The sequence below is a fragment of the Hordeum vulgare genome, chromosome 5H, assembly GCF_904849725.1.
Source record: "Hordeum vulgare subsp. vulgare chromosome 5H, MorexV3_pseudomolecules_assembly, whole genome shotgun sequence".
In the NCBI taxonomy this organism is placed as follows: Eukaryota; Viridiplantae; Streptophyta; class Magnoliopsida; order Poales; family Poaceae; genus Hordeum; species Hordeum vulgare.
Window position 1 is genome coordinate 538,560,485 of NC_058522.1, and position 22,768 is coordinate 538,583,252.

At 43.2% G+C, this 22,768-nt stretch overlaps 2 protein-coding genes across 2 annotated transcripts; one reads left to right on the forward strand and one right to left on the reverse strand.

Moving 5' to 3' along the window:
• Window positions 1–1,632: 1,632 nt before the first annotated feature.
• LOC123452509 lies at window positions 1,633–2,255 on the reverse strand. Its single transcript, XM_045129165.1, has one exon. The coding sequence runs from the start codon at window positions 2,189–2,191 to the stop codon at window positions 1,925–1,927; it is 267 nt and encodes an 88-aa protein (XP_044985100.1). The 5' UTR covers window positions 2,192–2,255; the 3' UTR covers window positions 1,633–1,924.
• Window positions 2,256–17,318: 15,063 nt separating this feature from the next.
• Window positions 17,319–22,341, forward strand: LOC123452510 (inosine-5'-monophosphate dehydrogenase-like). Its single transcript, XM_045129166.1, has 4 exons — window positions 17,319–18,369; window positions 19,502–19,681; window positions 20,080–20,337; window positions 22,051–22,341. Exons 1-4 carry the CDS (start codon window positions 17,389–17,391, stop codon window positions 22,120–22,122), a joined length of 1,491 nt encoding a protein of 496 aa, XP_044985101.1. The 5' UTR covers window positions 17,319–17,388; the 3' UTR covers window positions 22,123–22,341.
• The last annotated feature ends 427 nt before the right edge of the window (window positions 22,342–22,768 follow it).

Here is a 22,768-nt window from a genome sequence, read left to right on the forward strand (position 1 = left end):
ACCGAAGAAGCAAGAAGAAAAAACTAAGCGGAAGTGAGGACGGAAGGGGAGGGCGGCAGTACCGCTGGAGCGGTACTACAGCTCCACCCCAAGCGGTACTTCCGCTCAAACTTGAAAAAGCATCGAAGATGCCAGAAGAAAGATACAAGCGGAAGTGAGGCCGAGCCTGGAGGGCGGTACTACCGCTCTTCGGCTGGTACTTCCGCTGAGAGAGAAAACCTACCTTGGCACTAAAACTGCTATAACTTTCGCATACGAGCTCCAAATTGAGAAAACTCAAGCTTGTTGGATTCACGGCGACAAGAGCTACCCAACAGTTTACTTACCATAATGGAAAATGCTTACCATACCATGGAATCACTTTATCACTCTCGATACATCTTGTATGCTTTGTATGTTGATCACCTTGATTCACTCTTTGACTTAGTCTTGATCAACTTTTTGTCTTTATGACCAATCTTTGTATAAAACATTGAATTCCACCTTGGTCATTATATAAACTCCTTGAAACCAACAAATGGACTTCAAGAAATGCCTATGTACAAAACCTTAGAATATAACTTAAGGCAACCATTAGTCCATAGGGATCGTCATCAATTATCAAAACCACATATTGGAGAAATATACTCTAACAATCTCCCCTATTTTGGTAATGGATGAGAATCACGTTCAAGAGACTTTATATAAGGAAATAAGCATAACCAAGCACACACATGCAAAGCAATAATGCATGGTTATGAGATGCAGATGCTTAAGCAACAAAAGCAAAACTCTCTTAACATCTTCAAGAGAATTTATATAAGAAAATAAGCATAATCAATCACACACATGCAAAGCAATAATGCATGTGTATTAGATGCAAATGCTTAAGCAACAAAAGCAAAACTCTCTTAATATCTCCAAACTAAACTCTCTAAATCCCCCCCCCCCCACATTGGCATCGATTGCCAAAATGGATGAAATGTTTAGAAAGTCAATATAATAGGTTGTCCTCCAAAAAATGTGTACTTCTCAACAAATGAGTGCAAAGAATAAACATATACAAAGATAAGTAGTTGGAGGAAAACGAAATATATCGAGAACCCAAAGATTGCAAAAAGGCTCGCATGACACAAAGACATACAAAAGAGAGAAGCAAGCAATCAAAAAAAAATATCAATAGGAACAAACAATCACGTGGTCCTTCGAACCACATGAATAAAGATATTATGATATGGGCAAAGGGGTGTTTTATCAAAACTTGAGAAGCTTCCCATGATTTGCGTACAATTAAGAATTTTTGTATTTGGATACAAGTGCACAAAATATGATCATTACTCTTCAAAATTAATAGAAACACTCAACAAGTGTAAGAAAATAGATGAGACAATAAACATAGCACTTGCACCAAACATATAGTTGAGCAACATGTAAAAGAGGCAACTTAAGAATAGACTCAATTAAAATGATGTGTGTGAGTCTTGAGAAGAAGGAAAGACAACCACATATCAGCGCCTTGTTCTTCACACACATTCAGGTTGCTTTCCTAGAACAATAACTTACCAACAAAAAAAAGGCCTTTGCTTGAAATGGGATATATTTTCGCGAAACGAAATAAGTACGAATTACTCAAGGTATTATTCAGTTCCAGGAGGTTAAATATTTCCAACGTTTTTTTTTTACATGACATATTTCCAACGTTCCAATTTCCAAACGGCTTAGCCCGAGAAACATAGTTGGCACATGTTGCTGAGGGGGGACGTAGTTGAAACATAGTCGTACATCGTTAGAGCATTGACGGACTACAGTATTAAACCCATTTCTCTTTCCTTTTTATTTCGCGAATGGTAATTTCTTCTCTTGACGCAAACTGAAGTATACATGAAGCCGATGGACACCTCATCGCGATACACCTTAGGACCACCGATGAACACCCATGGTTCGATCAGTGGTGGTGCTGAGGGTTGGATCCTCCAGGACTGAGCCTCTTGGAGGTCCCATAGACGACCAGATCGGCGATCTCTTGCGGCGGCCGTACTGCGGTCGCTTTGCTCGCCACCGCCGTCGCCTGCATGCTGCCGCCGCCGCCGTCCTCGAGCTGCCTGCGGTGGTGCAGCGGGCAGCGCTCGGCGCGGGGATCGGCCGGGGAGGAGCCGCCGACGAGGACGAGGACGACGAAACAGACGCAGAAGCACGGGAGTAGCCTCATCATTAAGCACCTCGCCCGTACGTACTTGATTAGCTAATCCTCAAATGGTGGCTACACCTATACTGCCGTAATGCATGCATCTGCAGGTTAATTAGCAGGAGACGAGCATTTATAGGCTAAACACATGATCACTAGGCTAGGCGGTGCAGTGCTGGGCTGCTAAAAGAAATGGAAAAGCCGGCATGACATGAAACGCTCAGTGCACTAGCAAACCCTTTTCGTCTTGACCATGCGTTCTTGATTTGAAATAATAAGCTCAAGCGCCCTTTCTACGAAATGGGTAGTGGTTGACAACGGTAAAGGTCAAAGCAAAAAGAGCACGCGACGCACTTTTGCCTCCATTTTCTTCGACTTTCTGGGAGCGCGACAAGGTGTCATTTCAAGTCCTGCTTCATGGGGTTTGCAATTGAATACGTTCTTGAATTGGATAGTACTCCAGTATTGCTTCGCGCATTAAGCTTGGCTACTGCATGGAGCCTGTTGTACTATTAGTTAGGCTAAGATTAGATTATACTCTAGTTTACTTGTTCCATCAAAACGATAGTGATGGCGCTCGATCGCGAGGATCAAGAGTGAGGCATACCTGGCAAAAATCGACGCAGGACCTACCGGTTATCTCTCTTGGGTCATGGATGATCATATGGTTCACTCACGTTCGAGTGATCTGATCTTCCTAGGTAAGCGCGTACGTCAATTGTAATGGCACCCTAGCATGAATGCTTCAGCTGTGCAGCTGCGTGTCATCCGGCATTAAAGCATCTCCAGCCGCGTCCCTAGACCTTTTTATCACCGGCACTAAAAAAAGACCTAATCACGCATTCAAAAACCTGTTTTTCACCGGTTACGATCGATTTTGCCATCGGCAGACCCAGCCCAAACCTGGTGTGCTGGGGGGCACCCGGGGGCGCCGGGGGAAACATTTCTGACGCGAACTCTTCATGGACCCGCCGAGTCAGCTACTAGGCGCGGTCGTCGTCCTCATCGCCTTGTTTTTTCACGGGGAATCAATTTGAAGGCTGCCGCCGGTCAGCTTTTCATTGATTTCCTCACGGATGGCGCAGTGAAGGCGCGCCAACATGCATCACGCCCCCTCCCACCACGCGTACGCATGGCTGCCGCCCGTTCGCCGCCCACACACGGTTATATAAGTCATCCCTCCCTCGCCGATGGCCGCAAACCTCTCGCCACAACCCATCTCCCTTTCTTGCTGACGACGCCCCTCTCCCTCTTTCACCGTCGATGCCATGGTCGCCGACGAGGAGATCGTGCTCAAATGGGTGTGGGACGACTACGTCCGGGAGAAGATGGAGCGCCAACGCCGCGCCCTCGAGGAGATCACTGCTCAACGCGGCGGCCGTGAGGAGGACGGCGGCGTCATCCTCGATGACAACGACGAGGAGGCGCCCGGACCGTCCAACCCCGTCTGCCACGGCGACCCAGGGCAGGGGTGCAGCAAGGACGGCGGCAGAGTGCAGGACGACAACAGCGGCGACTACACCAACTTCTACAGGCTTCTCGGCATGTGGAAGGTGGTGACGGCGGCAACGTAGTAGTAAATTTTTTTAATTCTTATTTTAAATTATGTTTTTAGTTAAGTTTGTACAAATATCAATGAAAACGCGTGAATTTTTTCTAAATTTGTGTCGTGTTTGGTCGAATTTTGGTCGAGTTTGATTTTAAAAAACGGCGTCTGGGGCGCCGGATGGGAATCCGAGCCCCCCACCCCACCCCACCCCCACGCCGATTTTTTCGCCGGCGCGCCCCAGGCGATGCTATTTCATTCATTGGGGGCGCCGAACACTGAAGATGCTTTTAGTTTTTGTCTATGCCCCAAGGATGGACATATTATAAGCTCGCCAGCGCCAGCCCTGATGCAGTCGGCGACGGCAGGCTTCCACTACATTGTAAGAGCATGCACAAAGGACTTTACTTCGGTTAGACAGTGAACATCTTCGATAGAAGATATATATGCAAAATTAACTATTTTTTACATCTTGGAGGTCTAGAAACACTTCTCCAACACATGATGTAGATGCAAAACAAAAAACATCTTCACCTTCCGGAGATGTAGACTAGTCCGAGCGTGTTCGGAAATGACCCAGCTCCTCTGAATCCTCAACTCCCGCTCCTCAATCTAAAATGTTACTCCATGTAAGGGCATCTTCAATGGCTGTAAGATAGTTATTGGTAGACTTTACCACCTAGGATATATAATGATGTGGCAATAAATATATGAGAGAGAGAGGGAAAAGTTGCATGTAGATTAATCAACAGCTCTTCCAGAGGCGAAGGCACCCTAACAGGATTTAGCGGGTACTAGTAAGAGTATTAGGCTTAGTTACCCCGGCCCAAAGGCATACATAATTAAAAAAGGCTTAACTACCCCGGTCATCAGCAAGGATATGGGCTAATCTAGTGTTAAACCCAAAACGAATTTACAGCAAGGCAACAAAGGGTCTAGGTCGCAGGTACGCATTCACCACCAGCTAGACCTAGACGTCCGTAATCAATCAAAACTCAGCATTAGGCCGAGCCGTCGAGGCGACTTCGTGCCAACGCTGCACTACAACCCGCTAGGGCTTCATTGACTACATGAACAATGTTGTCAGCCGCGAGGAGTCGCGCCGTCGCTGCTTGGTAGCTAGCGAACCTGCCGCTTGCTGTGCATCAATGGAGTACGATTCTATGAGTCTACACTCTACAGACTACGCTCAAGTAGGTCGGTCGTGAACCAGACTACCAGAGGCGAAGGTATTGTCAGTTTGATTACACAAACCGTGCAACCAATTAATCAATTGTTACTAGTAGTTAGGATACTTTGTCACTTGTTAGATTAGTTACAGGTTAGAAATAAACCACCGATGAGTGTTTTCTCCAAGCCAATTGCTACAAGCTCTAACTCTATGTTTAAAGATGCAAATGCAACCGGGGATATAATGTCCCCAATCTCAGTTTGGTTGACATGGGAACATCTCAGCTTAATGTCCCCAATCTTCCATCTCAAGGTATCAATCTAGACTACTAAATTAGTAGTTAGGGATTTATTAGACTGCATCCAAATTGTTGGCTAGAGGAAAACAAATTAATTCAACCATGGAAAATATATTTTATTTATTTATCATCAGGATCACTTCCCCATACTTATTTCATCTTTCAACTTATTGTAAGTTGCTTAATGAAGATGGTTTACTGAAAATGAAAGATATATCATTTTATCATCTTCCAAGAATGAAGATAATACATACGACATGATTAACTTGTTTGATAGGTGTGCAAGCAATTCACAATTCTACATGTAAATTTAAAAATGTAGCGTCGTACCGCTGCTATATGTAAGACTTAAATATATATTGACATATCATATATGATGATCTATATTATTATAACGTCTCCCTCCCTCCCAACCCTAGCCACCTCCCCCTCCCCCTTCCTTCCTCGTCGTCGCCTCAGGCAGCCGCCGGGCAAGCCCGGGGCGCCAAGGATGGTGGCGGCGGGGCCTAGGCTGCCCTGCATCTGCATGCGGAGACCCGGATCTGGAGCGGCGGCTCCACTGGCGAGGCACGGCAGGCTAGCAGTCGTGCGGGAGGTGGATCCGGTGTCTTGGCCGCGCGGGCGGCGAGATCCGGTGGTCGTTGGCGTCCTGCGGCGGCTTTTGCGGTGGCCGGTGCGCGCGATCTGGCGCCTCTCCCCTCCTCCCCTGTTCGTCGTGCGGGGCAGCCTGGTCGGGCCGCGCTTTCTTGGATTGCCGGTTTTGTACAGGAGGTGCTGGTGGTGGTGGGGATCTAGTTCGGGCGAAATCCCTGGTCGGCCATGGCCGGCCACGTCGATGGCGACGCCTGAGGGCGTCGTTCCCCTCCTTGGAGGCGTCGGTATGGACTGATCCCCTCACTTCCCCTTCCCCTAGGTCTCCCGGGCGAAAGCCTTAACTTTGTTGGGCGGCAGCGGCGCTCACGGCGCCGTTCCCTTCTTGAAGGCGCCGCTTTGGGAACCTTGGGGCTGGGTGGCGCTTGTGGGTGGTGGGCGACAGTGGTGGTGCGGCCCTTTCCTAGCATGGATCTCCGTCCGTTGCTTGGAGATGGACTCGCGTAGGTGGAGGTCGTCGTTTGGCGTCATGATGGCGTCGATGGCGGAGGCACCTGTCAAGGCTGGTACCTCAATCTGATCTGAAGATGGACCAGTGGAAGATGGCGGCGACGACACATGTGAGTGCGTCAGATCGGTTTGTGCCCCGGACCCGGTATGTGGCTCGGTCAGGGTCTCCGGCTTTAGATGTTAGGCTTAGGTGAGAGGTCTGGGTATTTGGTCCAGCTTACACCCCTTCATCATATGAATAGGAGTAGCGACAGATGTTGCCAAGATGGCGGATTCAGACATATTGGTGTACTGCTTTGTAAGGTCCTCGAGAATAATCAATAAAATGGCCGCATGCATCTCCCAGATGCAGAGGCCGGGGGTCATCCTCCTTTTCGAAAAATATATATAATATTATTATATTCTTGCCCCCCAATGCCCAGATCCTGGCTCCGCCCTTGAGCTCTTCCACAGGCTCCAATGTTACATAGAGAGCAATTGCATTTATTTTCTCTTCTCCTATTGAATAATTTAGATGTAACCATTGAAATAGTTGTATGATCCTTTGTTGGTTAATGACATGGATAATTTACCAACAAGACTACATACAAACTATTGGAGATGCCCTAAAATCTAGCTATAGAAAAACCCGTTCGGCAGGCAGCTCTACTCCTGATCCACGACGACTTATTCAGCGTCTAGTGGACCTGACTGGAGATTTGGAACAAAGACATAAATGAGCGAGTCGGGCGTGACAACTCGAACCGTTTTCACTTTGTGGTGGCAGTTCCATTGTAAACATTATCAACTCCATGATTTTTAAGATTTGACATTGCTGAAATAGCCGCTCCCCACAAACCCACTGCATCATGTTTCACTTCACGTTTTCAACTCCGCAGAGTTCGAGCGTTCGACGCTGCTCCGTCGGCTCCGGGAGCGGAGTTGAGGAGTGGAGAGAATCCGAACGCGCTCTACAACACCTTGCGGTGTACATTTGCATCTTCACCTCTAGGAGATGTAAAAACGAAACCACCCACCAACCCACCAAACTCAGCAGCCGCCTCCCGCCCGCCGCCTGCAAGGATCGTCATGACTGCACCGCCCCGTCCCCTATCGCCTGCCTCGTCGTCTCGCCGCCCACAACCGTTGATTCACTTCTGGCCGTCGCCGAATCGAAGCATCTCCAGCGGTTGCGGCTGGCCTAAATGGCTTCCCCGGCGAGGTCTACGATGGGCTAGGCTACTTCATAGCCCAAGACCCCCGTTGGAGTTGGGGAGGAGCGCCACGCCGCCCGCCTGACGGTCGCCAGGCTCGGCCGTTCATCCGGATATGCGAAGCCACGCCGAACTCCCGCCTTCTTCTGTGTCGACGTGCAACCATCCCCTCTATCTGGCAATGGCCGCCGCCCGCACTCCTCATAGCCGAACAGTTGCCCAACCCACAGCCGACCGATTTCGTCCACCTCGCAAGCAAGGTGTTCGACGAAATTTCCAAAGTTAAAAACGATGAAACTTGCTTTTTTTGTTAGGTTTGGATAGTTGGTTTGTCGGTGATTTTCCTCATTGTAGGTGAGCTCATATGACTCCTTTTTCATGGATGATTCCTCATCTGATGAGGAATTTTATTTGAACGAATAAGATGACATTGCTATGCTAGTGGCGATGCATAAGGGGAAGAAGCTAAAGCATTGTGGTTTGGTGTACGATTGTGTGTTCATTTGGAGAGAACGAGTCGATGCACACAATAGGTTGATGGGCAACTATTTCAGTTCACCACCCGTTTCTTTGGAGAGGTACTTCCGACGCAAGTTCGGGATGTCCAAAGAGTTGTTCATCCACATTTGCAATCTCGTTCAGCAGCATGATTGATCTTTTGAGCAAAGGAGGAATTGTGCAGGGTTGCTTGAACATGGCACTAAATAGAAGGTCATTGATGCATTGCGCATGATGTCCTACGGTGTTCCGTATGATTACATTGATGAAAACTTGGTGATGGCAGAGAGCACTTCTATCTTCTATGTCAATATTTTTTGCAAATATTATGGTAGAAGTGTTTGGTGTAGACTACTTGAGAACTCCCAATGCTCAAGACACTCAGAGGTTGTTGGAGATGAACAAAGCTCATGGGTTTCTAGGTATGCTAGGGTCCATCGATTGCATGCATTGGAAGTGGAAAAATTGTCAAGAGCATGGCATGGACAATTCAAGGGTCGTGGGAAGGATGCCACTATCATTATTTAGGCCGTTGTAGATCAAGAAACATGGTTTTAGCATTCATATTTTGGTATGCCTGGATCTTGCAATGACATCAACGTGCTCGATTGGTCACCTCTTTTTGCCAAGTTAGCAAATGGAGAAGCACCACCGGTGACCTTCGAAGCAAATGGTCACACATATAACTACGGGTACTATCTTGCGGATGTCATCTATCCAAGGTGCAGTACTTTTGTCAAGCCAATTGCAAAACCCCAAGGTAACAAAGAACTCACCTTTCACAATGCACAAGTGACGACTAGGAAAGATGTTGAGAGGGCTTTTGGAATTTTGCAATCCCAGTTTGCTATTGTGTGAGGTCCATCTAGATTTTATGATCAAAAAATTCTTTGGTGCTATTGTGTGAGGTCCATCTAGATTTTATGATCAAAAATACTTTGGTATATCATGATTGCTTGTGTGATTATGCATAACATGATCATTGAGAATGAACGTGGACAAGTTTTGGATTACATCTTCTATCACTTGATGGGTGTAAGTGTTATGCCGATGCAAAGAGAGGAGTGAATCAACCACTTCATGAAGGTCTACGATGTAATTAGAGACTCTGATGCACATGATCAACTTCAGAAGGATTTGACGGAGGAGTATTGGAAATAGCATGGTGAAAGAGCCCCCTAGTTTCATTATTTGTTTGTTGTATTGTGCAAGAAGTTTGTTATATTTATGTTGCATTTGATGTTGTGGATTTGATGAATTATGTAATAATTTGATATTATGAATATGTTCAATTTTTTAATTTCAATTCATAATGTTTTTGTGTGAAATTGTGCAGCTGTACAATGGATTAGAGTTGCCCTTTTACATCTTTGTTTTACATCACCTTTTAGGCTTGAACCTTTTATGGAGATGTAAAAAAATCATCTTTTGGAGATGTAAATTTACATCTCTTGCTTTACATCTCCAAATTTGCATCTTTTATTGGAGATGCTCTAAGGCCTATTAGGAACAAAGAGTCTTCGTAGGAATTATGTAGAAATAAAATCCTTTAGAAAACTTTACTATGATTCATTTGGGTTATAGAATTGGCTTTATAATGTTCTACATGAATCCACCCTTTCCTTTATACTTTGGAGGATTCTAAACGTTCTCTCAAACATCTTCTTTTCAAAAAAAAATTGGAAGTCTAGCGCGATATGTGCCTTTATCTACTCTCTTTCCTCTTGAATAAATAATGTCCTACAAGTTATTGGTGGGTCATTCAAATAGTTATGGGCAACTCCAACGTCGTATATTAACGCAAGTACAACAAATGTCAACATAAACTTATGGACGTGTCAACGGACAGCGGACTGGGATGATCATCCAATCTGATGCACCAAATGCCTATCCCTTTAAAGGAAAAAAGATAATAAAACTAAATAAAAAGTGTTTGCCATGCAACCTTGCTTTTTATCATCATTTCGATAGCAATTATAACATACATCTAAGTCCTAAATAAAAGCGTTACATGTTCAATATTTTTTTTTAAATTCATCGATTTCAAATTTAACCATACACTTTGAAAGTGGCCTTAATCTTAAGCTTTCTCTTCTTAAGCTTGAACTTCTTCATCGACGCATGTTGTTCACTCAAATGGGCTGCCCCTTGAGCTTCATCCAACAATGAGTCAATGGGAACCGCTTGCCTTCCATCCTTTCGTACATCACGACAATACATCGGGGCTACAATTACATGATTATCAAGTTGCCACATTGAGTGAACCAATGATTAACGAACACGTAGATCAACAAGAAGCAATAATTTCAATCTTCATGATTAAAGGACCCGTTGGCACACTGTTTTCACTTGTGCAACCACACAAAAATATTTCATGACGATGTTTGAAATGGCTACCACCAAAGGAGTAGTGCTACTTGCTGTAGATGTTGGGATTTATTTCCAAACATAAAAGGATGAAGAAATATAGTACCCCCTTCGTCCGAAAATACTTGTCGGAGACATGGATGTATGTAGACGTATTTTAGTACTAGATACATCCATTTTTATTCATTTCTCCGACAAGTATTTCCGGACGAAGGGAGTAGTAGATAATATTCCCCTCAGTTAAGAATCGAGGTAATCGAACCAATATGAGACACCACACAGATAATATCAACGGTACCTACACATGCACAAAGCAAATGCTCTCACCCAACAAACACAAGAGGGTTGTCAATTCGCTTTTCCCCGCCGATTGATTAAATGATAGTGATAGGTAGATAATAAAATAAATAAAAATTAAATAAGAACGACAAGGTATTTCGTATTTAATAGGAAAAGTGGACCCAGGGACCATCGCGTTCACTAGAGGCATCTCTCTCATAAGCATAATACGGTGGATAAACTAATTACTATTGGACAATTGATAGAAAAGTGCATAGTTAAGATTGTGATTCTTCATGGCATAATTCATATATAGGAATTAAGTCTGTGATAAGTAGACCGTGAAACTTACTGACATCTACTACTGTTATTTCACCCATCGGTCACTATCTAGCATGCATCGCAAGGTATCAAGTTCATAACAAACCGAGTAATTCTTGAAACAGGATGACATAAAGTAGACACGATAAGAATAATTAATATCTTCATATCCTATAATTTTATCCTTAGTGGCAACAATACTATGTGTCTTGCAACCGCTCCTGGCATAAAGTAAGGACACCGCAGATTGAACCCACTACTATGCACCACTCCCTCTGAAGATCTACTTGTTTATTGGCCAAATAAAACTTATAAATTGAAAATCATACATAGCTACCAAATTATACATAATAGATCAGAGAAGATGCAAAACAGAAGAATATGATATGAACACGTGCAACATGTAGAAAACAAAGTATTAGGAAACACAAGAACTTTACAAGCTAAGATGTTGGTTAACATGAATATAAGACCCATTGATATCACATAGTAAAATTAAAAGTCAAACCACATGATAAAATGTAATTAGTATGTTATTACAACTCTAAAGATCTTGTTTTTGTACTTTGTGGATAGGAATTCTAAAAAGTGGTCTTGATGGATTTTAAACTGTGTATGTCTTTTCATTTGAAATTGAGATCAAGCGAAAAAGAAGCAGCTCCACATAGTTGTTAGGTCGGCGTTCCTCCATTTCTGGTTTGCTCCGTGCATTCGAACCACACAAATACATAATACTACAATGTGGAAAAGTCCACATCCATTTGATTTTATCAAGTTCTTGTTTGAACCAAAGATGCCTTACATGGTTAACAAAAAAATCGAGAGCATATGCATCACCGTGTCTCGCTCACAAGGCTGAACTAGCCTTCATTTCAGAATTTGGGACACCGATAAAACATATAAAAGATCATAAATTCATATCCACACATTAATAAACAATCGCCACTCGGGACCCCTTGATGCAAGTTTTTAAAGTTCTTTCTAGAGTTGTACTCACCTTGTTATATGTTGACCATTAAATTATGACCAACCATATGTTTTTCATATACATTGCTCCCTAAATAAATAATCTTCTCTTCAACACACATTCCAATAACCAGTCGTCCATATACATATTCCGCTAGAACTTCCTTTATTTCTTTACTATTTCGTTCTACACTTGCTCAAGTAGTGGATAGCCAAGTGTATATATATGAGAAAAGAAGACACCACAGAGTTTCAATGATACGACGAAAACAATGCTTACAAACATTGACCGGATAACATTCATGGGTTTTGTCTCAACAAATTTAAGGAATATGCATGAGAAATTATTTAAGGAATATGCATGAGAAATGTGTGTAGTTTCAACATAGGATTGTGAGGAATCAGAACAACTTATCAAGTGAGTGCCTTATTTTTGGAGAGCCCTTTATCCCCCTTGAGTAGGTTCAATGAACTTCTAGTATGGCGGCACAACCGCTTTGTTTTCGAAAAAGAAGCAAAAATCTCTAGCATGGTCAGGTTTAGAAACCAACTAGCTACTTCCATTGCAGACGTGGCATTATATTTATGTGTTTGCATATGTGTGGTCATTTAGTGGCATTATATTCATGTGTTTGCAGATGTGTGGTCATTTTAATTTGCAAACATATGAACACACAAAAACTAATGTTTTTGATGTATGACATCGTCATAACTTGCTATTCTTCAAAATGCTATCTCTTTTGTATTTGAAACATTATTCTTTGTTTCAAGATTACATAATTTTTATGTCTATATCACTTTATTGTACTGACAAAATACCTCTTTGTATACTATTATGGCAGAATCGAAGGGAAGAACGAATAAGGAAACGAAGGGAAGAAAAAAAGAACAACACAACCACATGTGACCCACTCTACCTAAAGCCCATCCCATCTCCCGTCTTTCAACCTAGGTAGAGCGGACACCAAACTATAAAAATGAAAAATTAAGCGTTACCACTACCTATCGAAATAGCGGGTCTAACGTACTACTTTTTGTCACGCAAGGACATGTGTGCATCTGCTTATTCTATCTTGTCTCCAAACAAATCCATGCATTCTATTTCATCTTATCTAATTAAAAACATTCATGTGTTTTAACTATAAGTTCATATTTGAAACAATTTATATATTTGAACTCTTGGCGCAAAGACCTTTAGAACTAGACCAATCTTAGATACATTTCAAACACATTTAAATTTCAATGTTTTGCATTTCGTATGTGAAACAAACAAATTTCACTTGGAAAATATGGAATAAACCATTTTCAATAAAAATACGTTGAACCAACCTATTTCACTAGAAAGTGAAATGACAACTTGTGAAACTGTTTATTTGAAAATGTGTAACATTTTATTTCAAAATTATGAAATATCTCATTTCACAAATGTGTGGTTGAAATTGATGTTATTTTTATGAAACAGGCCAATAGCATATTTCATACTCCCTCCGTCCCAAATTGTAATGTATGGTTTTGAAATAGGTTTTCTGAAAATTTGAAATAGTCCATTTCAAAAGTTTGAGATATGTGTTTTTACAATTGAAATAGATGTGCTATTTGTGAAACAAGACAGTAACATATTCCAGAAGAGTGGAATGATAATTAAGTGAAATTGTAATACGATTGTGAAACCGATTATTTGAAAATGTGAAAACAATCTATTTCAAAAATGTGAAGTTGTAATATATGATTGTGAGACTGGTTATTTGAAAATATAACATATTTCACTTTTTAAAAATAAACGATTACACATTTTCAAATAATCAATTTCATAACAATACATTATCCTTTCACTTTGTTATGGCTTTTTTTCCTTTTTCTTTTTTGTTATGGCTGAATCAGAGGGAAGAAAAAAGAACATCACAACCGCATGTGGCCAAGTCTAACTACAACCCAACCCATCTCCTATATTTAAAAAACGGACACCAAACTGGGCTAGAAGCAACAGGCCAGCCTGTGAGATTAAAAAAAACAGGCCAGTATGTCCATCCCATGGGCTGGCTGCCGATTCGCGCACGGGCCTGGCCAGCTGAATGCAGCTAGCTTCGCTCTAGAAATCAGGTGGAGAAGAGCGGACGATCCACTCCTTAGCAATAGCGTAATAGCCTCACACTCAAAGTAGGCAGTTGCGGATATTAACGTGGGCTCTAATAGCAGACATGGATCCATTATTAGAGAAATCAGTCACCGAGCTTCTATGTTTAATTGCAAGTTTACTTTTGAAGTATTATTAGCTAAGTTTTCCCATTCATTAGGTCACGGGCGCCATCTTTGGCTTGTTAGTCCCCATGACCCTGGGTGTATTTCACATACTGTGGCTTTTAATCAATAAAATTTAGTTATTTCCGTCAAAAAAGGCAGGGAAGCGCGATGCTAGAGTTGGGAAGTTGTGAAGCTCATCCAGTCCAGTCACCCACGCCGCCGCTGCTGCCGCCAAAACCCTAAAACCCACACCAAAAAATGATGGACCTCACCGATGACGGCTTCTCGGCGGCGTCTCTCTTCTCCCAAGGCATCTCCTACACCTATGACGATGTCATCTTCGTCCCAGGCTTCATCGACTTCCCTGCCGATGTCGTAGATCTCTCCAGCCGCTTCTCCCACCGTGTGCCGCTCTCCACTCCCTATGTCGCCTCCCCATGGACACCGTCTCCGAGGCCGCCATGGCCACGGCGATGGCCTACCTTGGTGGTGTCGCTGTCGTCCACTCCAACACCGAGGCCCATGCCCAGGCCTTCATCGTTTGCGCCACCAAATGCCACCGCCTCCCCTTCGTCCCCTTCGTCCCCATCTTCTCCCCGACCTCCACTCCAACGCCCAACGACTTCATGGGGCACGACCATGCCTTCGTCACCGAGGGAGGGAACTCGCTCTCCAAGCTCGTCCGCGTCGCGGTGGCCGCTGATGCCGCTTTGCCCGAGACCCCTGCCACTGTATCCGAGTACATGTGCCCTGCACCATGCTTAGCCTCCGCCTCCTTCAGCTTCGAGCAGGCGACGGCCTTCCTCCAAGAATGCGCATGCTGCTAAAATATTTTTCCATTTTGCTTTATGCCTAGATAGGTAGTTTACTTATGCTTCACCTCTTGAAGATGAAATGACAAAATTTACTCAAGATGCCAAATTACTTGATTGAAACACGAGAGATGATTGTTGCGGCTACTATGACATTGAACAACCACATTCGCCTCCATGACAAAGATAATCTTCACTTTATTCGGTGTGAGAGGGATCCGAATTTTGTGTCAATGATTTTGAAAAGATACAAAAAGTATGCAATTCCTACACATCGAATGATTCAACTCGAGTTGCAAGTGGTCCTAACATGGATATGTTTAGGAATGAACTATTGTTGAATCTTCTTTTGACCTCTTACCAGAAGCAACAAATAAGTGAATTAGTGAAATGTCTCATGAGATACTAGATGGGCCAAATGGCCGGCTCTAGTGAGCTAGATAAGATGATGCGCATGCATGCATGTTATTTTGTCTACCTCTTTGAACATATGATTGAGTTATAGGTTATTTAACTCACAAGATTCGAAAATCTTAGGAATATGCAAAACACGAAAATATGATATGAATGCTGCAACATGTAGAAAGCAGAGTCTAGAAAACACAATAATTTTACAAATTAAGATATCAATTCACATGAATATATCACATAGCCAAATTGAAGTCAAACCACTTGAGAAAATGCAACTAATATGTTCTTATAAGTCTAAAGATCTTGTTTTTGTACTTCATGTGTAGGAATTCTAAAAAGTGGTCCATGTGGGTTTCAAATTTACAATGTCTTTTTTATTTGAAATTGAGAAGAGAAAAAAAGAGACCAAGAGAAAAATTCCTGCATTTCTTTGTTTTCTCCATGTATTTTAACCAAAGAGACCAAGAGAAAATTCCCCATTTATTTGATTTTTACCAAGTTCTTGTATGAACCAAAGAGGCCTTAGATGGTTACCTCAATCACAAGGCTCAATTGGCCTTCCTTTAAGAATTTGAAACGCTGATAGAAGTAATTTAAAAGATCATAAACTCATAGCCACGCATTAATATGCACTCAGGACCCCTTAATGCAAGTTTTTAAAGTTCTTTCTAAGACAATACTCATCTTGTTAGATGCTGGCCATTAAATTGTGATGTATTATATGACCGACCATATCTTTTCACAAACTCTGCTTCCTATATAATCTTCTCTTCAACACACATTCCAACACCCAGTCGTCCATATACATATTCCGCTAGAACTTCCTTCACTCCTTTATTTATTTATGATTTCGTTCTTCACTTGTTGAAATACAAGATAGCCAACAATATATATGAGAAAAGAAGACAACACAGAGTATCAATGATACAACGAAAACAATGCTTACGAACATTGACCGGATAACATTCATGGGGTTCGGCTCAACAAATTCAAGGCACATGCATTGGAAAGGTGTGCACTTTCCACATAGGGTTGCGAGGAATCAGAACAACTTATTGAGTGAGTGTCTGTTTTTTGAAGAGGACGGTAGTCCATCACGGTAGGTTCATGTTGTCACCTGGTGACTTTGGCGAACCTCTAGCATGGTGGCACAACCTCTTTATTTATGAAAAAGAAGGAGAAATCTCTAGCATTGTTGGATTCAGGAATGAACTAGCTCCTGCCATTGCTCTGACCGTACAGTCCTGTGTTTGTGAGTTTGCAGATGTGTGGCCATTTTGGTTTGCAAACATATGGGAAAAAAAGTTACTGCTTTTGATGTATGGCATGTGTCATAACTTGTTGTTCTTCAAAATGTTATCTCGTTCGTATTTGAAACGTTATTCTTTGTGTCAAAATTATATACTCCTTACGTACCTAAATATAAGACCTTTTAGAGATTTTACTATGAACTATATACGGATGTATATAGACATACTTTAGAGCGTAGGTTCACTTATTTTACTTCGTATGTACTCCCTCCGTTCATAAATATAAGTCTTTTAAGATATTTTACTAGGAGTCTACATAGGAAGCAAAATGAGTAAATCTATACTTTAAAATATGTCTATATACATCCGTATATAGTCCATTAATGAAACCTTTTTAAAGACTTATATTTTGAAACGGAGGGAGTAGTCCATAGTGGAATCTCTAAAAAGTCTTATATTTTGAAACGAAGGGAGTAGTTTACATGTCCATGTCACCTTTTTTATTTTGAGGGAAATATCTCTCTGTATACACAGATTACTACAGGCTAAAAGCTATCTCCCTGTTTTTTAGGGTCCGCTCTCTGTTATGGCTGAATCGGAGGGGGAAAAAAACATCACGACCTCACGTGGCCCAGCCTACCTACAGCCCAGCCCAGCCCATCTCCTCTCTATGAAGCCAGGTGGGGAAGCGCGGCGCTGGAGTTGGGAAGTTTTTGAGAAGCTCATCCAGTCACCCAGCCGCCGGGAAAACCCTAAACCTCACCCAAAAAATGGCGGGCGCCGACGACGGCTTCTCGGCGGCGCGCCTCTTCTCGCAGGGCGTCTCCTACACCTACGACGACGTCATCTTCCTCCCGGGCTTCATCGACTTCCCCGCCGACGCGGTCGACCTCTCCACCCGCCTCTCCCGCCGCGTGCCGCTCTCCATCCCCTGCGTCGCCTCCCCCATGGACACCGTCTCCGAGGCCGCCATGGCCGCGGCGATGGCCTCCCTCGGCGGCGTCGCCGTCGTCCACTCCAACACCGAGGCGCACGCCCAGGCCTCCATCGTCCGCGCCGCCAAGTCCCGCCGCCTCCCCTTCGTCTCCTCCGTCCCCATCTTCTCCCCGGCCTCCGCTCCGACGCTCAATGACTTCGCGGGGCACGACTACGCCCTCGTCACCGAGGGCGGGGACTCGCTCTCCAAGCTCCTCGGCGTCGCGGTGGCCGCCGATGCCGCCTCGCCCGAGGCGCCTGTCCCGGTATCCGAGTACATGCGCCCCGCCCCGCGCTCGGCCTCGGCCTCCTTCGACTTCGAGCAGGCGGCGGCCTTCCTCGCCGACGAGGGTTTGGACTACGCCCCTCTCGTGTCCGAGGAGGGTGAGGTAATCGACCTCATCACCTCCAAGGACGTCGAGCGCATTCGGAGCTATCCGAAGCTAGGCAAGCCATCTCTGGGGGCAGATGGGAAGTTCGTAGTTGCGGCCTCTATTGGAACCCGCGAGGACGACAAGCGAAGGCTAGACCAGCTAATTCAGGCAGGGGCCAACGCGATTGTGATCGATAGCTCGCAGGGGAACTCCACCTACCAGCTTGATATGATAAAGTATGCCAAGAAGACGTTTCCGGAGGTGGATTTGATTGGAGGCAATGTGGTGACAATTGGCCAGGCACAGAATTTGATTGCTGCTGGAGTGGATGGCCTGCGTGTTGGAATGGGCTCTGGTTCAATTTGCACTACCCAGGAGGTTTGTGCTGTGGGTAGAGGACAGGTATATTTCTCACAAACTCCTGCTCCCTTGATAGTTTAGTTTTTTTCATGCCTGTTAACTTCATTTTGTTTGCTGTCAGATAGGTGCTCATCTTGCCTATCATCTTAGATCCTCTGCAATTGGTAGGACCAGCATGAGCATGCTGTTTGTAGAGCGTAAAAGGGCAGCCCGGTGCATGTAGCTCCCGCTTGCGCAGGGTCCGGGGAAGGGCCCGGCCACTTTGGGTCTATTGTAGGCAGCCTTTCCCTACATTTCTGGAAGGGGCTGTTTCCAGACCTCATGGTCACAAGGCAGCAGCTTTACCACTGCGCCAAGGCTCCCCTTCTGTTTGTAGAGCGTAAAGTTATCCAAAATTTACAATCCTATTTTAGAACCAAGATGGGGAAAAGCCTGATATGTTACTGGAAGTTTTAAATACATCAAAGTCTCTCTCATATTCATGCCAAACGTCCTATTTAGATCGTTATCAAACATATCATTTCAAGTAATTAGTAAGTGGCTGAACCTTATAGTGCTATTGCAGTATGCGGCTTTGAAAGTGGCCGCCCAACAACTGAAATATATAAATATTTATCATGCAAAAATAATTGAGCTGAAGCTCTATCACTAATCGACTTTCTGAACTCACACATTGCACATAGCAAGCGCTAGCAGGAAAAGTGCCTCATGTCCATTTGCATGAGCACAGAAACGAGTCTGGATGCCATGTACACCATGTTGTTCGAACGCATGACAACTTAATAGTCTTGTTCATGCTTAATATGTCACTTTTTGGGTGTGTTGGAGTTCGAAAATTATTTTTTAAATTCTTAGGAAGTTTTGGGGTATTGAAAGATGTAAAGCAATCAGATGTATTATAGATGTTATAGTCTAATTTCCCATTCTTGAAAAGTGAGTAGCATTTTGTTTATGGGACCTTATATAATGCTTTGTTCTTCTGTTGTTCGGAACTGCAATCTAATTTGACTTGGATGCTAGCTTGCTCCATATATTTCCACATAGCCGGCAGCCTCGCTGGTCTATAATAGAACATAATTTTATATGTTTGCTTTCAAATGGCTGCAGGTGCATCTCAACACATTATATAGAGACTGAACTAGTTTGATGTTTTTGTTTTGTTTTGGTTTGACAGGCCACTGCTGTTTACAAGGTTGCATCATATGCCAAGGATCAGAATGTGCCAGTTATAGCTGATGGTGGTATTTCATACTCTGGGCATATTGTGAAGGCCTTGTCACTGGGGGCATCAACTGTTATGATGGGCAGTTTCTTGGCTGGCAGCCATGAGGCTCCTGGGGCCTATGAATACAAGGTATACATTGGTATATTTTAGCCTTTTGCAACAGGGTTAAGTTTGAATGTCCTGGAGTGATGTGTGCTCAAGTCCACGAATCCCCACACTAGAGACTAAAACTCTTTACTTTTGATGAAAACTACAACCATGTACATGCAAATATACATTCAATTTGTCCACTGCAATTAAAAAGGTCCCTTAACGTCCACCTAGTAGTTCAGTACTTCAGTGTACTTAAATATCATGAAGTCTAACCAGACAATGCCATTTAGGGTTGATGTATAAGTTGATTGAAGTATTTAAATATATTGGTCAGTTTAAGTGTACTTCTGTGCTATGTTTAAGTGCACTTTTATGCTCTTGTAACTGAAGTTTGCAATTTTACTTGCTTATCGCTAATATTCTGACCCTGCTAGGACGGCCACCGAGTAAAAAAATACAGAGGCATGGGCTCCCTCGAAGCCATGACAAAGGGGAGCGATGCAAGGTATCTTGGTGATACTCTGAAGCTTAAAGTTGCCCAGGGAGTTGTTGGAGCGGTAGCTGACAAAGGTTCTGTTCTGAGGTTTATTCCGTACACAATGCAAGCTGTTAAACAAGGATTCCAAGATCTTGGTGCATCCTCTTTGCAGTCAGCTCATGATCTTTTACGAGCTGAGACTCTTCGATTAGAGGTATTTACTTGCTGGATTACATATCTGCTCTTTACCTCTTTAATTATTTATTTGGAGTGATTCTTAATTCGAAATATCTAAAATTAGAGAAATAGTTATTTGTTGACAAATGTGTAAATCAGTTATTTATTTTCTAGATAATGGACGAATCCCATGTTTGTTAGGTGCTACTCATATTACAATATTCACAAACCGAAAGAATGTTTTCATATCTGCAGCTGACATAAATCACAAGCCCACGGTTCTGTTCATGAGCAACATTTCTGATTGACTAACATTGATACCTAGTGCCTCTTGGTTTTGTTTTGGGGTGGGCATTGGCACTGTGTCCTCTTTATCCGTAATGTTCAACACTCATTTGCTAACTGCTAAGTTCTATAGATTGTTGTCGTTAACGATCATTAACTCAATGATCTACATGAAAGCTATTGTGCAGTTGACAGACCTCATATTAGTTTAATTGTTGAGCGTGCAAAATAGCCTATTTTTTAGTTTACGTGCCTGCTGAATGGATAACTGTGGTATGAGAATATTTGTCACTGAATCTAGTTTAAGGTGCTTTTTTTGCTGACATATATATTTACAGGCCAAAACAATGTTTTCATATCTGCAGCTGACATAAATTGTTGATTTTGGAACGGGGATTAACTAACACTGAGACCTAGTGTCTCTTGGTTCTGTTTTGGGGTGGACATTGGGACTGTGCCTTCTTTATCCGTAATATTCAACACTCATTTGGTAGCTGCCAAGTTCTGTAGATTGTTGTCCTTGACGGTCATGAACTCAGTGATCTGCATGAACGCTATTTTGCAGTTGACAGACTTCATATTAGCTTAATCAGTTTAATTGTTTACCTTGCAAAATAGCCTATTTTTAGTTTACATGCCTGTTAAATGATAACCATGGTATGAGAATATCTGTCCTTGAATCCAGTTTAAGGTGCTTTTCTTTCCTTAGGATATGTGCCCTTCTCATTAATATCGTTGTTCTTCCTGGGGTGGTACCGCTCCAAAGCACTCCTTCCAAAAATATTCCCTTCTGCTGATTCTTCAAGAATCTGTTCCGTGTACAGGCCATGAAACTTTACTTTGTCATTATCAGCAGTTAATGCATATATTCACTGTTTAGAGGGATTTTGGATCACCAAGTCTTAAATCACTTTTAAGGTTTATGCTATTCCATATTCACTCCCAAGTGAAATTTGATTTGCAATGGAAGTTTGAACGTTCTTTTATCATTGCACTTATCTGCTCACTCCTTTTCTTTCTTCAGACCATGGCACCTTTATCTCATTTTTTGGATAAAATAATGCCAAATCAGATCTTATCATGTTAAAAAAAAGGATCTCATCTGTCCCTTTCTCTTACCAATATAGCTGGCCTCGTTCCCACTTAGAACCAAAATCACACATTACAGTTTATGTAGAATTGTGCTCATCGTACTTGCTACTCTGAATGAGAAGTGTGATTGTTGCTCTGCTGCTCATGGATGAGATGCAGTGCAAAAGAAGTGCATAAAAAATTCCCTGAAGATGCTTGCTTATGCTGATGCTTTGCATACATGTTTGTCATTTCAAAGAGTGAAATACTGACCAAAGATTCAGGTTTACATTCACCGCATTTTTGTGTTTTACTCTCTATCTCGGAACTCAGAGATAGACAGTGTTTGACAGTAGAACTGATATTCAGTCTTGCTAACAACCTTCCTTGCCAGGTGAGGACCGGCGCAGCTCAAGTGGAGGGAGGCATCCACGGGCTAGTGTCGTACGAGAAGAAATCATTCTAGCCCCATCTTTAAATCGAGGACTGGCATACTGGTTTTCTGTGTGTTCCATCCAAGGTTGGCTGCAGAGAAGACCGTGGGGCTGTCCCTCCCCTATGGATCCACCACTACTATTATGGTTGTAACATGGGCATCATCATCTATCTCCCACCATCGCTATGGGTTGAAAACATTGGACATGGGAATGGCTGTAACAATAAAAGGCGATGTTTCCGTTTGCTACTTTCTGGGTGGAAGACCCGCCATTTCACCCCTTTTCGTGTGCGACAGGAAGCTTGGCTTGCGATCTCAGCCACTTCGGAGGATCACATACATGCAGCTGGCTGCTTTCGTTTCCCGATCAGGCCTGGCCGACTTCACGCCGCTGCTGAAAGCGAAAGGCAGGCGTGCGTGCTTGAGGTTCATGTTGAGGATGGTGGGTGCTGTTGATTTGTCTCTGTCGTTTCTCCCAAGCAACAGCTACGTGCTTTTGACACCCAATACACACACATTGGCCCCCAACCTCTCTGTAGACTGCAGCTGCTACATACAGTCCATTACACTACACTAGACTGATTGGATTGGATTGGATTGCTAGTGAAGCATCCCTATCCCCTTCATAAAAATCGCCACCGCCTAATCATTCTCTCCTAATCTTGTCGCAGAAGCA

Bases quoted from the DNA above. Each gene is read 5' to 3' on its own strand.
- LOC123452510 (XM_045129166.1), top strand. From the start codon at position 17,389: ATGGCGGGCGCCGACGACGGCTTCTCGGCGGCGCGCCTCTTCTCGCAG. The intron at 19,682-20,079 runs GTATACATTGGT...TGACCCTGCTAG, and splicing joins CTGGGGCCTATGAATACAAG to GACGGCCACCGAGTAAAAAA. The intron at 20,338-22,050 runs GTATTTACTTGC...CTTCCTTGCCAG, and splicing joins CTGAGACTCTTCGATTAGAG to GTGAGGACCGGCGCAGCTCA.
- LOC123452509 (XM_045129165.1), bottom strand. From the start codon at position 2,191: ATGATGAGGCTACTCCCGTGCTTCTGCGTCTGTTTCGTCGTCCTCGTC.